Raw genomic sequence first — 16,657 nt, forward strand, 5'->3', positions numbered from 1 at the left:
CACTATATAGAGTCCCTATGGGTCCTGGTCAACAGTAGTCCACTATATAGAGCCCTATGGGTCCTGGTCAACAGTAGTCCACTATATAGAGCCCTATGGGTCATGGCCAACAGTAGTCCACTATATAGAGCCCTATGGGTCATGGCCAACAGTAGTCCACTATATAGAGCCCTATGGGTCCTGGTCAACAGTAGTCCACTATATAGAGTCCTATGGGTCCTGGTCAACAGTAGTCCACTATATAGAGCTCTATGGGTCCTGGTCAACAGTAGTCCACTATATAGAGCCCTATGGGTCCTGGTCAACAGTAGTCCACTATATAGAGCTCTATGGGTCCTGGTCAACAGTAGTCCACTATATAGAGCCCTATGGGTCCTGGTCAACAGTAGTCCACTATATAGAGTCCTATGGGTCCTGGTCAACAGTAGTCCACTATATAGACCCCTATGGGTCCTGGTCAACAGTAGTCCACTATATAGAGCCCTATGGGTCCTGGTCAACAGTAGTCCACTATATAGAGCCCTATGGGTCATGGTCAACAGTAGTCCACTATATAGAGCCCTATGGGTCCTGGTCAACAGTAGTCCACTATATAGAGCCCTATGGGTCCTGGTCAACAGTAGTCCACTATATAGAGTCCTATGGGTCCTGGTCAACAGTAGTCCACTATATAGAGCTCTATGGGTCCTGGTCAACAGTAGTCCACTATATAGAGCCCTATGGGTCCTGGTCAACAGTAGTCCACTATATAGAGCTCTATGGGTCCTGGTCAACAGTAGTCCACTATATAGAGCCCTATGGGTCCTGGTCAACAGTAGTCCACTATATAGACCCCTATGGGTCCTGGTCAACAGTAGTCCACTATATAGAGCCCTATGGGTCCTGGTCAACAGTAGTCCACTATATAGAGCCCTATGGGTCCTGGTCAACAGTAGTCCACTATACAGAGCCCTATGGGTCCTGGTCAACAGTAGTCCACTATATAGAGTCCTATGGGTCCTGGTCAAAAGTAGTCCACTATATAAAGCCGGGTCCTGGTCAACAGTAGTCCACTATATAGAGCCCTATGGGTCCTGGTCAACAGTAGTCCACCATATAGAGCCCTATGGGTCCTGGTCAACAGTAGTCCACTATATAAAGCCTGGTCCTGGTCAACAGTAGTTCACTTTATAGAGCCCTATGGGTCCTGGTCAACAGTAGTCCACTATTTAGAGAATAGGTGGCCATTTCAGACACACTCAGTGTTACAGGCAGGGTCTGATTTTGTCCGATTTGAGTGTACATTGATGGAATATTCTCCTTAAAGCAGTAATCAGCAGTTGAAACAATTACAAACCCTACGCTCACCCCTGTTTCAGTAAACAGCTGAGGGATGGAGCTGGAGAAATGTAACCACTCTCCTAGACAGAGCCAAGGATTCAATGACTGACCAGCCATTATATCACAATGCTGGTTTTAAACATGAGGCTCTGCAGTGTTGTTTACAGTTACAATGTTTACAAACAATAGAGTAAACAAGCCTCTATTTAGGGGTTCTGATGACGTGTGACTGTTAAACTCCTGAGGCATTTACAAGTTATATTATTTAACAATCAATGGTTATATTTCATTAATACAGAAGTCCAAAAATGGATGACGCAACTGCAGATTGCCCGTTTCATCTGCCTCTATTAATGATGCAGATGTCTTGATGTGGAGTTTCCTACTGGAGGGAGGATGAGAGGGGGAGGACAGGGACGAGGATGATAGGCTAGAGCTGTCCTCACGGTAAGGTAACTTACCAAGTCAATGTTTTCCGTTGGGAGAACAGCAGGCTTAGCGCTGGTCTGGTGTAGGCCTAGAACAGGCATAACTACAGCCTGACAGACCACTATGTGACCAAGACCTTCTGGGAGACAAGCAGCTGGCTCTTCAGGCATTATGGGGAGAATAGGAGAGGAGAGGAGAGGAGAGGAGAGGAGAGGAGAGGAGAGGAGAGGAGAGGAGAGGAGAGGAGAGGAGAGGAGAGGAGAGGAGAGGAGAGGAGAGATCATTGTATATTGGGTTAGGGAGAGGAGAGGTGCTTGTATTTTGGGTTAGGGAGAGGAGAGATCCTTGTAGATTGGGTTAGGGATAGGAGAGATCCTTGTAGATTGGGTTAGGGAGAGGAGAGATCCTTGTAGATTGGGTTAGGGAGAGGAGAGATCCTTGTATATTGGGTTAGGGAGAGGAGAGGTCCTTGTATATTGGGTTAGGGAGAGGAGAGGTCCTTGTGTATTGGGTTAGGGAGAGGAGAGATCCTTGTATATTGGGTTAGGGAGAGGATAGGTCCTTGTAGATTGGGTTAGGGAGAGGAGAGGTCCTTGTATATTGGGTTAGGGAGAGGATAGGTCCTTGTAGATTGGGTTAGGGAGAGGAGAGGTCCTTGTATATTGGGTTAGGGAGAGGATAGGTCCTTGTAGATTGGGTTAGGGAGAGGAGAGATCCTTGTATATTGGGTTAGGGAAAGGAGAGGTCCTTGTATATTGGGTTAGGGAGAGGAGAGATCCTTGTATATTGGGTTAGGGAGAGGAGAGGTCCTTGTATATTGGGTTAGGGAGAGGAGAGATCCTTGTGTATTGGGTTAGGGAGGGTTTTTCTTTTAATTTGTTTTCTGTAGCTTTATATAATAAAACCAAAATGACTTAATTAAAGTAATCGATATAGTAAAACCCAACTTACTTAAAGTAATCTGTATAATAATTTAACTGTCTTAATGGTTATATATTGTTGATTGGAGTTTGTTATAGATGCATGCTAACATTAAAGAATATAATGATTGAGCCTGTTTCCTGCTTGCTGTGTGTCCCAGACCAGCGGGTGGCGTCTTTCTGCACCATGACAGACATGCAGAGGGCCGAGGCACTCCACATCTCACAGGAACTGACCAGACGCGTTGCTGCAGCTGAGGGGGCCGCCCTGGAGGCAGGGTGAGAACCCCATCACTAGTAGTACCATACCATACTATACTATACTACACCATACTATACTACACCATACCATACTATACTATACTACACCATACTATACTACACCATACCATACTATACTATACTACACCATACTATACTATACTACACCATACTATACTATACTACACCATACTATACTATACTACACCATACTATACTACACCATACTATACTATACTATACTACACCATACTATACTATACTATACTACACTATACTATACTACACCATACCATACTATACTATACTACACCATACTATACTATACTACACCATACTATACTATACTACACCATACTATAGTACACCGTACCACACTATACAACACCATACTGTATCACTAGTACTATACCATACCATACTATACTATACTACACCACACTGTACTATACTACACCATACTATACTACACCATACTATACTATACTACACCATAGTATACTACACCATACTGTATCACTAGTACTATACCATACCATACTATACCATACTACACCACACTATACTACACCATACCATACTATACTATAACGCACCATACTATACTATACTACACCATACTATACTACACCATACTGTATCACTAGTACTATACCATACCATACTATACTATACTACACCACGCTGTGCTATACTACACCATACTATACTACACCATACCATACTATACTACACCATACTGTATCACTAGTACTATACCATACCATACTATACTATACTACACCACGCCGTACTATACTACACCGTACTATACTACACCATACTATACTACACCATACTATACTACACTATACTATACCATACTATGCTACGACATGCCATACTATACTATACCATACCATACTATACTGCACCATACTATGCTACACCATACCATACTACGCCGTGCTATACTACACCATACTATGCTATGTCATACCACACCATACCACACCACATCATACTATACTACACCATATCATACCACACCATACTATACTACACCATACCATACCATACCATACCACACTACACCTTTTTATACTACACCATAATATACTACACCATACTATACCACAGCATACCATACTACACCATGCTATACTACACCATAATATGCTATACCATACCAAACTACTCCTCAAAATACTATAATGCATACTATACAATACTATACCATACCATACTATACTTGCCCGTGTCATAGTAAACTATACTATACTATACCATACCACACCATACTACACCATACTACACCATACTATGTCATACCATACTATGCCATGATATGCTATGCTATGCCATGCCATAGTAAACCATACATACTATACCATACTATACCATCCCATACTCTACCATACTACGCTGTGCCATACTATACCATATTATACTATACTACACCATATTATACTACACCGTACAATACTACACCATACTATACTGCATCATACAATACTACGCCATGGTACTATACTAAACCATACTATATGGTTTATATGCCACACCATACTATACTGAACCATACTATACCATACCATACTATACTATACCATACCCGCAATGCCATACCATACAACACCATACCATACTATGTCATACTATTCCATACTATACCACACTATACTACACCATGCCATACTATACCATACTATACTATGCCATACTATACCATGATATGCCATGCTATACTACGCCATAGTATGCCATGCCATACTATACCATACTATACTACACCATACCATACTATACGACACCATACTATGATATACCATACCATGCTATACTATACTACACCATACCATACTATAATACACCATACCATAATATGCCATACCATTCCATAATATACTATACCATACTATACTATACTATACCATACTATATTATAATATGCCATACCATGCCATACTATACCATAATATACTATACCATACTATACATGCTATACCATACTGTACTATACCATACTATACCATACCATACTGTGCCATACCATACCACACCATATCATACTATACCACATCAAATCACACAACACTATACTATACTATTCAATTCTATACTATACCATACTACAGCACATCATAATATACCATACTATACCGCATCAAATCATACTATGCCATACCACACTATGCCATACTGTACCATACTATACTATAACATTCCACACTATACCATACTATAATATACAATACCATACTATACCATACCATTCTATACCATACCATACTTTAATATACCATTCCATACTAAACTATACTGTGCATACCATACTATACCACACCACACCATACTATACCACATCACTACACTATACCACACCACACCATACTATACCAAATCACTACACTATACCACATCACAGCACAGCACATCACACTATACTATACCATACCATACTATACCACACCACACCATACTATACCACATCACACTACACTATACCATAGTATACTATATTATACCACATCACACAATACTATACCATATAGACGTAAATTACACCCGAGGGGTGCCGCCCTAAAGGCAAGGTAGGAGCTGGCACATCACCACCTCAAACAACCTAATCATCATGAATGCAAATACCTTATAGGCTAGTATGTGTCTTTTATAACCAATATAAAATCTCTCTGTTTGTCCAGGAACATCTCTCCCTCCACTCTGACTGGTAAAGTCAACCAACTGGAGGTGATCCTGACTCAACTGCAGTATGACCTCAGAAAGGTACTTCTTACTCCCTTATTAACCCTGGGAAGAATACAGGAAACCCATTTACACTGCAGCTGCCTGAGGAGTGCTGCCTGACTATAGAAGCGAATGTCCCATTTTTAAGTTGGTTAGAAAAAAGTCACGTAGCTAGTCTTATAAGCCAAGAACAATAGGGTGTGTTTGTCATTTTACAGCTATTTGTGAACCCATACTTGTTTCCAAGTGAGTGATAAGAGACCGTTAACTTCTAGTTCCTCCCAAACCCGGATCCGGGAGCACCCCCATCAGTAAAAAAGCTGACTAGCATAGCCTAGCATAGCGTCACAAGTAAATACTAGCATCTAAATATCATTAAATCACAAGTCCAAGACACCAGATGAAAGATACACATCTTGTGAATCCAGCCATCATTTCTGATTTTTAAAATGTTTTACAGGGAAGACACAATATGTAAACCTATTAGCTAACCACGTTAGCAAAAGACACCACTTTTTTTACTCCACCATTTTTTTACTGCATCAGTAGCTATCACAAATTCGACCAAATAAAGATATAAATAGCCACTAACCAAGAAACAACTTCATCAGATGACAGTCTGATAACATATTTATTGTATAGCATATGTTTTGTTAGAAAAATGTGCATATTTCAGGTATAAATCATAGTTTACCATTGCAGCCACCATCACAACTCTCACCAAAGCAACTAGAATAACTACAGAGACCATCGTGTATTACCTAATTACTCATCATAAAACATTTCTTAAAAATACACAGCGTACAGCAAATGAAAGACACAGATCTTGTGAATCCAGCCAATATTTCAGATTTTCTAAGTGTTTTACAGCGAAAACACAATATAGCATTATATTAGCTTACCACAATAGCCAGAAACACAACACCATTTACCAGCAGCAAAGGTTAGCGATCGTAACAAACAGGCAAAAGATATATAATTTTTGACTAACCTTGATATTCTTCATCAGATGACAGTCCTGTAACATCATATTACACAATGCATATAGGGTTTGTTCGAAAATGTGCATATTTAGCGGCACAAATCGTGGTTATACAATGTGATTAGTGGCCAAAACTTCAAGCAATCTGTCCGGCGCCATCTTGGAGAGGCACCTATTCTAATCGATAAGTAATCATAAACTTGACAAAAAAAATACAGGTTGGACAGCAAATGAAAGATACATTAGTTCTTAATGCAACCGCTGTGTTAGATTTTTAAAATTAACGTTACTGCGCAATACAGCGTGCGCTAAAGTGAGACCGCACCGAAATTCATGGCGGAATTATTATTTGACATTTGTCAACATAAATACGAATTAACAGCATAAAGACTGCTTACTATTTGCTGAGCTTCCATCAGAATCTTGGGCAAGGTGTCCTTTCTCCAGAACAATCGTCTTTTGGTTGAAAGATGTCCTCTTCTCCTGTAGAAATAGCAGCTAACGATAGCCATCCACTGGAGAGGTGTCCAACTCGTGATAGCGCGTCACAAAGAAATCCCAGAAAATCGCAATAAACTGATATAAACTGCTATAAGTCAGTTTAAATGAACTACCTTATGATGTCTTTAACACCTATAACGAATAAAAACATGACCGGAGATATAGAACTGCTAAAACGAAAGCTTTTGCAGGACGCCATTGTGATGTCCCTCTTGCGCCAGGCGCCCCGTTGAAAAGAACGGTACTTCCGTTCCATGAGCTTTTATAGTGCCCCAGATGGTGCAATCCACTCCATTCAAATTCTCACCGCTTACTGGCATCTAGAGGAAGGCGTATGCAGTGCATGTAGCCCCATAGCTTACATGGGGACTTATAAACTGACCCTAGAACAGGGACCTCGATTTCAGAAATCTCACTTCCTGACAGGAAATGTGCTGCAGAATGAGTTCTGTTTCACTCAGAGAAATAATTCAAACGGTTTTAGAAACTATAGAGTGTTTTCTATCCAATAGTAATAATAATATGCATATTGTACGAGCAAGAATTGAGTAAGAGGCAGTTTAATTTGGGAACGAATTTTTACAAAGTCGAAATGGCGCCCCCCTATTGACAAAAGGTTTAACCTCCATCTGAAATGGCATCCATTTCAGACAAAACCCAAATGTTGAGTGTTGATCTCCTCCTCAGGAGCAGGAGGACAAGGTGTTGCTGCAGGTTGAGGTTAGGGTTTGGGTCAGGGTTAGGGGTCAGGGTTAGAGGTCAGTGTTAATATGATATGTTCTCTATCTCTACCAGGAGAAGGAGGACAAGGTGTTGCTGCAGGTAGAGGTCAGGGTTTGGGTCAGGGTTTGGGTCAGGGTTAGGGGTCAGTGTTAATATGATATGTTCTCTCTCTCTACCAGGAGAAGGAGGACAAGGTGTTGCTGCAGGTAGAGGTCAGGGTTTGGGTCAGGGTTTGGGTCAGGGTTAGGGGTCAGGGTTAGAGGTCAGTGTTAATATGATATGTTCTCTCTCTCTACCAGGAGAAGGAGGACAAGGTGTTGCTGCAGGTAGAGGTCAGGGTTTGGGTCAGGGTTTGGGTCAGGGTTAGAGGTCAGGGTTAGAGGTCAGTGTTAATATGATATGTTCTCTCTCTCTACCAGGAGAAGGAGGACAAGGTGTTGCTGCAGGTAGAGGTCAGGGTTTGAGTCAGGGTTAGGGGTCAGGGATAGAGGTCAGTGTTAATATGATATGTTCTCTATCTCTACCAGGAGAAGGAGGACAAGGTGTTGCTGCAGGTTGAGGTCAGGGTTTGGGTCAGGGTTTGGGGCAGGGTTAGAGGTCAGTGTTAATATGATATGTTCTCTCTCTCTACCAGGAGCAGGAGGACAAGGTGTTGCTGCAGGTAGAGGTCAGGGTTAGAGGTCAGGGTTAATATGATATGTTCTCTCTCTCTACCAGGAGAAGGAGGACAAGGTGTTGCTGCAGGTAGAGGTCAGGGTTTGGGTCAGGGTTAGGGGTCAGGGTTAGAGGTCAGTGTTAATATGATATGTTCTCTCTCTCTACCAGGAGAAGGAGGACAAGGTGTTGCTGCAGGTAGAGGTCAGGGTTAGGGGTCAGGGTTAGAGGTCAGTGTTAATATGATATGTTCTCTCTCTCTACCAGGAGAAGGAGGACAAGGTGTTGCTGCAGGTAGAGGTCAGGGTTAGGGGTCAGGGTTAATATGATATGTTCTCTCTCTCTACCAGGAGAAGGAGGACAAGGTGTTGCTGCAGGTAGAGGTCAGGGTTAGGGGTCAGGGTTAGAGGTCAGGGTTAGAGGTCAGGGTTAGGGGTCAGGGTTTGGGTCAGGGTTTGGGTCAGGGTTAAGGGTCAGGGGTCAGGGTTAGAGGTCAGTGTTAATATGATATGTTCTCTCTCTCTACCAGGAGAAGGAGGACAAGGTGTTGCTGCAGGTAGAGGTCAGGGTTTGGGTCAGGGTTTGGGTCAGGGTTAGAGGTCAGGGTTAGAGGTCAGTGTTAATATGATATGTTCTCTCTCTCTACCAGGAGAAGGAGGACAAGGTGTTGCTGCAGGTAGAGGTCAGGGTTTGGGTTCAGGGTTAGAGGTCAGGGTTAGAGGTCAGTGTTAATATGATATGTTCTCTATCGCTACCAGGAGAAGGAGGACAAGGTGTTGCTGCAGGTTGAGGTCAGGGTTAGGGGTCAGGGTTAGAGGTCAGGGTTAGAGGTCAGTGTTAATATGATATGTTCTCTCTCTCTACCAGGAGAAGGAGGACAAGGTGTTGCTGCAGGTAGAGGTCAGGGTTAGAGGTCAGGGTTAGAGGTCAGTGTTAATATGATATGTTCTCTCTATCTCTACCAGGAGAAGGAGGACAAGGTGTTGCTGCAGGTAGAGGTTAGGGTTAGAGGTCAGGGTTAGAGGTCAGTGTTAATATGATATGTTCTCTCTATCTCTACCAGGAGAAGGAGGACAAGGTGTTGCTGCAGGTAGAGGTTAGGGTTTGGGTCAGGGTTAGAGGTCAGTGTTAATATGATATGTTCTCTCTCTCTACCAGGAGAAGGAGGACAAGGTGTTGCTGCAGGTAGAGGTCAGGGTTAGAGGTCAGGGTTTGGGTCAGGGTTAGAGGTCAGGGTTAGAGGTCAGTGTTAATATGATGTGTTCTCTATCTCTACCAGGAGAAGGAGGACAAGGTGTTGCTGCAGGTAGAGGTGCAGCACCTGAGACAAGACAACATGAGACTACAGGAGGAGAGTCAGACATCAGCCGCTCAACTCAGGAAGTTTACTGAATGGTTCTTCCACACTATCGACAAGAAACCCTGAAACTGTACTGGAGGACTAATGCCCCTGGGAACAAGGACACTTTACTACCCCAGGGGGCAACAGAACTCTGACGACTACTGCCATACTACTGCACTGAGAGATACCTACTGCCCAAGGAGCAATGGAACCCTCTACTGCCCTTGGGGGGCAACTAGACTTCTCGAATGCCACATGGACAGACAATTTCTACAAGCTCATGCTCAAGGCCCCAGGGATAAAACATAACTATTCAAGGAAACCCTGTGCTGTGTGGGGGAGTCTGTTCTGGGGAACGCCTCTTTCTCTGTCCCCTGGGGAATCCCTCTTTCTCTGTCCCCTGGGGAACGCCTCTTTCTTTGTCCCCTGTGGAACGCCTCTTTCTCTGTCCCCTGGGGAACCCTTCTGTCCTGGGGAACGCCTCTTTCTCTGTCCCCTGGGGAACCCCTCTTTCTCTGTCCCCTGGGGAACCCCTCTGTCCTGGGGAATGCCTCTTTCTCTGTCCCCTGGGGAACCCCTCTTTCTCTGTCCCCTGGGGGACCCCTCTTTCTCTGTCCCCTGGGGAACCCCTCTGTCCTGGGGAACGCCTCTTTCTCTGTCCCCTGTGGAACGCCTCTTTCTCTGTCCCCTGGGGAACCCCTCTTTCTCTGTCCCCTGGGGAACCCCTCTTTCTTTGTCCCCTGGGGAACCCCTCTGTCCTGGGGAACCCCTCTTTCTCTGTCCCCTGGGGAACGCCTCTTTCTCTGTCCCCTGGGGAACGCCTCTTTCTCTGTCCCCTGGGGAACCCTTCTGTCCTGGGGAACGCCTCTTTCTCTGTCCCCTGGGGAACCCCTCTGTTCTGGGGAACCTTTCATGAGGATTCAACTTAATGTCTGCTATCTGCACCAGGAATCAACAGGGCCTGCTATCTGCACCAACCATGTGGCAGACCTGGACTGTAAAGGCACAGTGGGATAAAAATAACAAATAAATAATGAATGTAGCTCAACTGACCTGAGAAGTATTTTTTACTGTCTGTTTCCTCAACGTTCCTAAAGCCACAAACACTTAGAAGCCAACCTGATGTTTGATCCAAACACTTAGAAGCCAACCTGATGTTTGATCCAAACACTTAGAAGCCAACCTGATGTTTGATCCAAACACTTAGAAGCCAACCTGATGTTTATTCCAAACACTTAGAAGCCAACCTGATGTTTGATCCAAACACTTAGAAGCCAACCTGATGTTTGATCCAAACACTTAGAAGCCAACCTGATGTTTATTCCAAACACTTAGAAGCCAACCTGATGTTTGATCCAAACACTTAGAAGCCAACCTGATGTTTGATCCAAACACTTAGAAGCCAACCTGATGTTTGATCCAAACACTTAGAAGCCAACCTGATGTTTGATCCAAACACTTAGAAGCCAACCTGATGTTTGATCCAAACACTTAGAAGCCAACCTGATGTTTGATCCAAACACTTAAAAGCCAACCTGACGTTTGATCCAAACACTTTGATATTAAATACTTTTGTTTAATCTTTATGTTCTTCACTGTTGTAATATAGAATCTCAAAGGGGCAGTAGGGTTGATTAAAAGGTGCTCTCCTCCTCTCACGTGTTGTAGCTGTCTGATGAAAACCTCTTATCTCCACAACAGAACATTTTCAGGAAATGGGGAAAAACTGCCATATTTTACTATACCATTTTACCGAAACCTACAAAGTTTAAAAAACGAATATTTGTTCTTGTCCTAGAGTCATGAAGTGTTCAGAGTACATTGCGGGGAGTTACTGCTTTCAATTTCTGTAAACAAATAAATACTAAATGGTCAAATTACAAAAATTGAGTTACAAGGTTTTCATTCGACAGCATTTGTAAAACCTATCTATCACTTGTCTGTAGATATGCCGCTGTCACCACGTCTTAGCAATAACAAAGTAGTTGTTATTATAAAAGTGTGTTTTTAAAAGTTAGCAGCACAAACGTAAGCAGCTCCTGTGGGGAGAATGACGGTTCTATTTGACATGTATCGATATCCTACAAGAGACTGTGGGTCTATATAGGTGTAGAATAGTATGGGTCCTTTCTCTTTGCTTTCGTTGTTACTACTCTTGCCTTGCCCATGGATCGCTCAGCTGATACACAAACCTGGACTGCATACCACAAGGCACACTATTCCCTACATAGTGCACTACTTTGGTCAAGATTTGGTCAAAAGTAGTGCACTATACTTTCGGAATAGGGTGCCATTTGTGAAGCAAACTCTAATGCGTTATAATCACAGTAGCAATCTGGGCCCATAGGGCTCTGGTCTAAAGTAGTGCACTATGTAGGGAATAGGGTGCCATAGGGCTCTGGTTTAAAGTAGTGCACTATATAGGGTGCCATGTAGGATATAGCCAATCACACTCACAATGTCAAAATGTCTCTCTCTGTACATACGCTCCTCTACTGAAGTGTCTTGCTGTATTTCATATTTATAGAAACTGATTTCACCTGAAGTTGTTTGTTTGATTAATTAAGCATCATATAGCTAGCTATTCCTCGTTCAGCACTAGGTTGGGAAAAAACTATGTTTATGTTGTAAAGTATGTGTGAAGCTTCATTTACAGGGCAGAAATATATTAAAATATACAACTGATTATTCTTGTTGACTGTGTCCCAGAGCTCTGGTCTAAAGTAGTGCACTAAATAGGGTGCCATTTGGGACTCATGTTTGTTTTGTTTTGGAGATGATTCCAACATTTGGATGCTGCTAGATAATCCGTCTGTTGGTTTGTTGCTTTTACAGGATAATAATGTCTTTCTACGTTTAACTGTTTCAGCTCACATGAGATGTGATAGGTTGCTTTGGTTTTCTAAATAAATGTAGTATGAAAATAATGAATGACTTTTATTATGGTGTTTTAACTCACAAAACAGTGACCACAACATGTACCAGACCACTATTGGCAGTGGTAGTAGTGGTAGTAGTATGTTACTATAGTATACCCTACTCTATTGACAGTGGTAGTAGTATGTTACTATAGTATACCCTACTCTATTGGCAGTGGTAGTAGTATGTTACTATAGTATACCCTGCTCTATTGACAGTGGTAGTAGTGTGTTACTATAGTATACCCTACTCTATTGGCAGTGGTAGTAGTGTGTTACTATAGTATACCCTACTCTATTGGCAGTGGTAGTAGTGGTAGTAGTAGTGTTACTATAGTATACCCTACTCTATTGGCAGTGGTAGTAGTGGTAGTAGTATGTTACTATAGTATACCCTACTCTATTGGCAGTGGTAGTAGTGGTAGTAGTATGTTACTATAGTATACCCTGCTCTATTGGCAGTGGTAGTAGTGGTAGTAGTATGTTACTATAGTATACCCTACTCTATTGACAGTGGTAGTAGTATGTTACTATAGTATACCCTACTCTATTGACAGTGGTAGTAGTGGTAGTAGTATGTTACTATAGTATACCCTACTCTATTGGCAGTGGTAGTAGTATGTTACTATAGTATACCCTACTCTATTGGCAGTGGTAGTAGTATGTTACTATAGTATACCCTACTCTATTGGCAGTGGTAGTAGTGTTACTATAGTATACCCTACTCTATTGACAGTGGTAGTAGTGGTAGTAGTATGTTACTATAGTATACCCTACTCTATTGGCAGTGGTAGTAGTATGTTACTATAGTATACCCTACTCTATTGGCAGTGGTAGTAGTATGTTACTATAGTATACCCTACTCTATTGACAGTGGTAGTAGTATGTTACTATAGTATACCCTACTCTATTGACAGTGGTAGTAGTATGTTACTATAGTATACCCTACTCTATTGACAGTGGTAGTAGTGTGTTACTATAGTATACCCTACTCTATTGACAGTGGTAGTAGTATGTTACTATAGTATACCCTACTCTATTGGCAGTGGTAGTAGTGGTAGTAGTATGTTACTATAGTATACCCTACTCTACTGGCAGTGGTAGTAGTGTGTTACTATAGTATACCCTGCTCTATCGACAGTGGTAGTAATGGTAGTAGTATGTTACTATAGTATACCCTACTCTATTGGCAGTGGTAGTAGTATGTTACTATAGTATACCCTACTCTATTGGCAGTGGTAGTAATGGTAGTAGTATGTTACTATAGTATACCCTACTCTATTGACAGTGGTAGTAGTGTGTTACTATAGTATACCCTACTCTATTGGCAGTGGTAGTAGTATGTTACTATAGTATACCCTACTCTATTGGCAGTGGTAGTAGTGGTAGTAGTATGTTACTATAGTATACCCTACTCTATTGGCAGTGGTAGTAGTATGTTACTATAGTATACCCTACTCTATTGGCAGTGGTAGTAGTGGTAGTAGTAGTGTTACTATAGTATACCCTACTCTATTGGCAGTGGTAGTAGTATGTTACTATAGTATACCCTACTCTATTGGCAGTGGTAGTAGTGGTAGTAGTATGTTACTATAGTATACCCTACTCTATTGGCAGTGGTAGTAGTATGTTACTATAGTAGACCCTACTCTATTGGCAGTGGTAGTAGTGTTACTATAGTATACCATATATATACATCGCTATATACAGGGAGTACCAGGTAATAACATGGCTATATACAGGGACTACCAGGTAATAACATGGTTATATACAGGGAGTACCAGGTAATAACATGGCTATATACAGGGAGTACCAGGTAATAACATGGCTATATACAGGGAGTACCAGGTAATAACATGGCTATATACAGGGACTACCAGGTAATACCATGGCTATATACAGGGAGTACCAGGTAATAACATGGCTATATACAGGGAGTTTTTGGTAATACCATGGCTATATACAGGGAGTACCAGGTAATAACATGGCTATATACAGGGACTACCAGGTAATAACATGGCTATATACAGGTAGTACCCGGTAATAACATGGCTACATATACAGGGAGTACCAGGTAATAACATGGCTACATATACAGGGAGTACCAGGTCATAACATGGCTATATACAGGAAGTACCCGGTAATAACATGGCTATATACAGGAAGTACCAGGTAGTAACATGGCTATATTCAAGGTGTTACCATACAGAGTGGAGGGGTACCTGGTAGTTGAGGTAGATGTGTACAGATACTGTATGTTCCCAGCAGACGTCTTGTATTTGATGTGTCTGTGGTTTGTTTTCTGCAGGGCTCTTTTATAAAAGAGACCTAGTACTCAACATGAACCCTCTTCAAATAACAGTTAAATAAATAAAACATGCTAAATGTATAGATTTCCTTTGGCCCCATGTCCTTCATACTGTATTGTAACTCACTGTGTCAGCCATGTTCTTATACAATCAATCAGTATCTGGGTGTGTAGGATGAATTGAAAACAATATTCTAACCTAGTTTCTTATCTAGCCACCAGGTTATTACCACATGGCACAGTCAGTCCCTCAGAGTAGTATGGGCTTTAGAAGTATGTGTTAAATGACTGTACTACTGTGACTAGATGCTGTGTTACTGTGACTAGATGCTGTGTTACTGTGACTAGATGCTGTACTACTGTGACTAGATGCTGTACTACTGTGACTAGATGCTGTACTACTGTGACTAGATGCTGTGTTACTGTGACTAGATGCTGTACTACTGTGACTAGATGCTGTACTACTGTGACTAGATGCTGTACTACTGTGACTAGATGCGGTACTACTGTGACTAGATGCTGTGTTACTGTGACTAGATGCTGTACTACTGTGACTAGATGCTGTGCTACTGTGACTAGATGCTGTACTACTGTGACTAAATGCTGTACTACTGTGACTAGATGCTGTACTACTGTGACTAGATGCTGTGTCACTGTGACTAGATGCTGTACTACTGTGACTAGATGCTGTGTTACTGTGACTAGATGCTGTACTACTGTGACTAAATGCTGTACTACTGTGACTAGATGCTGTACTACTGTGACTAGATGCTGTACTACTGTGACTAGATGCTGTACTACTGTGACTAGATGCGGTACTACTGTGACTAGATGCTGTACTACTGTGACTAGATGCTGTACTACTGTGACTAGATGCTGTACTACTGTGACTAGATGCGGTACTACTGTGACTAGATGCTGTACTACTGTGACTAGATGCGGTACTACTGTGACTAGATGCTGTACTACTGTGACTAGATGCTGTGTTACTGTGACTAGATGCTGTACTACTGTGACTAGATGCTGTGTTACTGTGACTAGATGCTGTGTTACTGTGACTAGATGCTGTGTTACTGTGACTAGATGCTGTGTTACTGTGACTAGATGCTGTACTACTGTGACTAGATGCTGTGTTACTGTGACTATATGCTGTGTTACTGTGACTAGATGCTGTACTACTGTGACTAGATGCTGTGTTACTGTGACTAGATGCTGTGTTACTGTGACTAGATGCTGTGTTACTGTGACTAGATGCTGTGTTACTGTGACTAGATGCTGTACTACTGTGACTAGATGCTGTGTTACTGTGACTAGATGCTGTGTTACTGTGACTAGATGCTGTGTTACTGTGACTAGATGCTGTACTACTGTGACTAGATGCTGTGTTACTGTGACTAGATGCTGTGTTACTGTGACTAGATGCTGTGTTACTGTGACTAGATGCTGTACTACTGTGACTAGATGCTGTGTTACTGTGACTACATGCTGTACTACTGTGACTAGATGCTGTGTTACTGTGACTAGATACTGTACTACTGTGACTAGATGCTGTACTACTGTGACTTGATGCTG

At 42.1% G+C, this 16,657-nt stretch overlaps 1 protein-coding gene across 2 annotated transcripts; it reads left to right on the top strand.

Annotated features, from left to right (window-relative positions):
• Window positions 1–2,838: 2,838 nt before the first annotated feature.
• Window positions 2,839–12,763, top strand: LOC120038777 (signal-induced proliferation-associated 1-like protein 2). 2 transcript variants are annotated; one of them, XR_005475183.1, is made up of 3 exons: window positions 2,839–2,948; window positions 5,615–5,696; window positions 7,936–7,969. XR_005475183.1 is itself a non-coding variant. In XM_038984421.1 (3 exons), exons 1-3 carry the CDS (start codon window positions 2,857–2,859, stop codon window positions 9,941–9,943), a joined length of 321 nt encoding a protein of 106 aa, XP_038840349.1. In that variant the 5' UTR covers window positions 2,839–2,856; the 3' UTR covers window positions 9,944–12,763. The 2 variants fall into 2 exon arrangements, 1 of the variants encoding a protein (XP_038840349.1); XM_038984421.1 differs by lacking the exon at window positions 7,936–7,969 and adding an exon at window positions 9,797–12,763.
• The last annotated feature ends 3,894 nt before the right edge of the window (window positions 12,764–16,657 follow it).

Source organism: Salvelinus namaycush, unplaced genomic scaffold (genome assembly GCF_016432855.1).
Source record: "Salvelinus namaycush isolate Seneca unplaced genomic scaffold, SaNama_1.0 Scaffold239, whole genome shotgun sequence".
NCBI lineage: Eukaryota > Metazoa > Chordata > Actinopteri > Salmoniformes > Salmonidae > Salvelinus > Salvelinus namaycush.

Coding starts and splice junctions, on each gene's coding strand:
- LOC120038777 (XM_038984421.1), top strand. CDS start 2,857: ATGACAGACATGCAGAGGGCCGAGGCACTCCACATCTCACAGGAACTG. Junction 2,949..5,614: donor GGGGCCGCCCTGGAGGCAGG/GTGAGAACCCCA, acceptor CTGTTTGTCCAG/GAACATCTCTCCCTCCACTC. Junction 5,697..9,796: donor TGCAGTATGACCTCAGAAAG/GTACTTCTTACT, acceptor TATCTCTACCAG/GAGAAGGAGGACAAGGTGTT.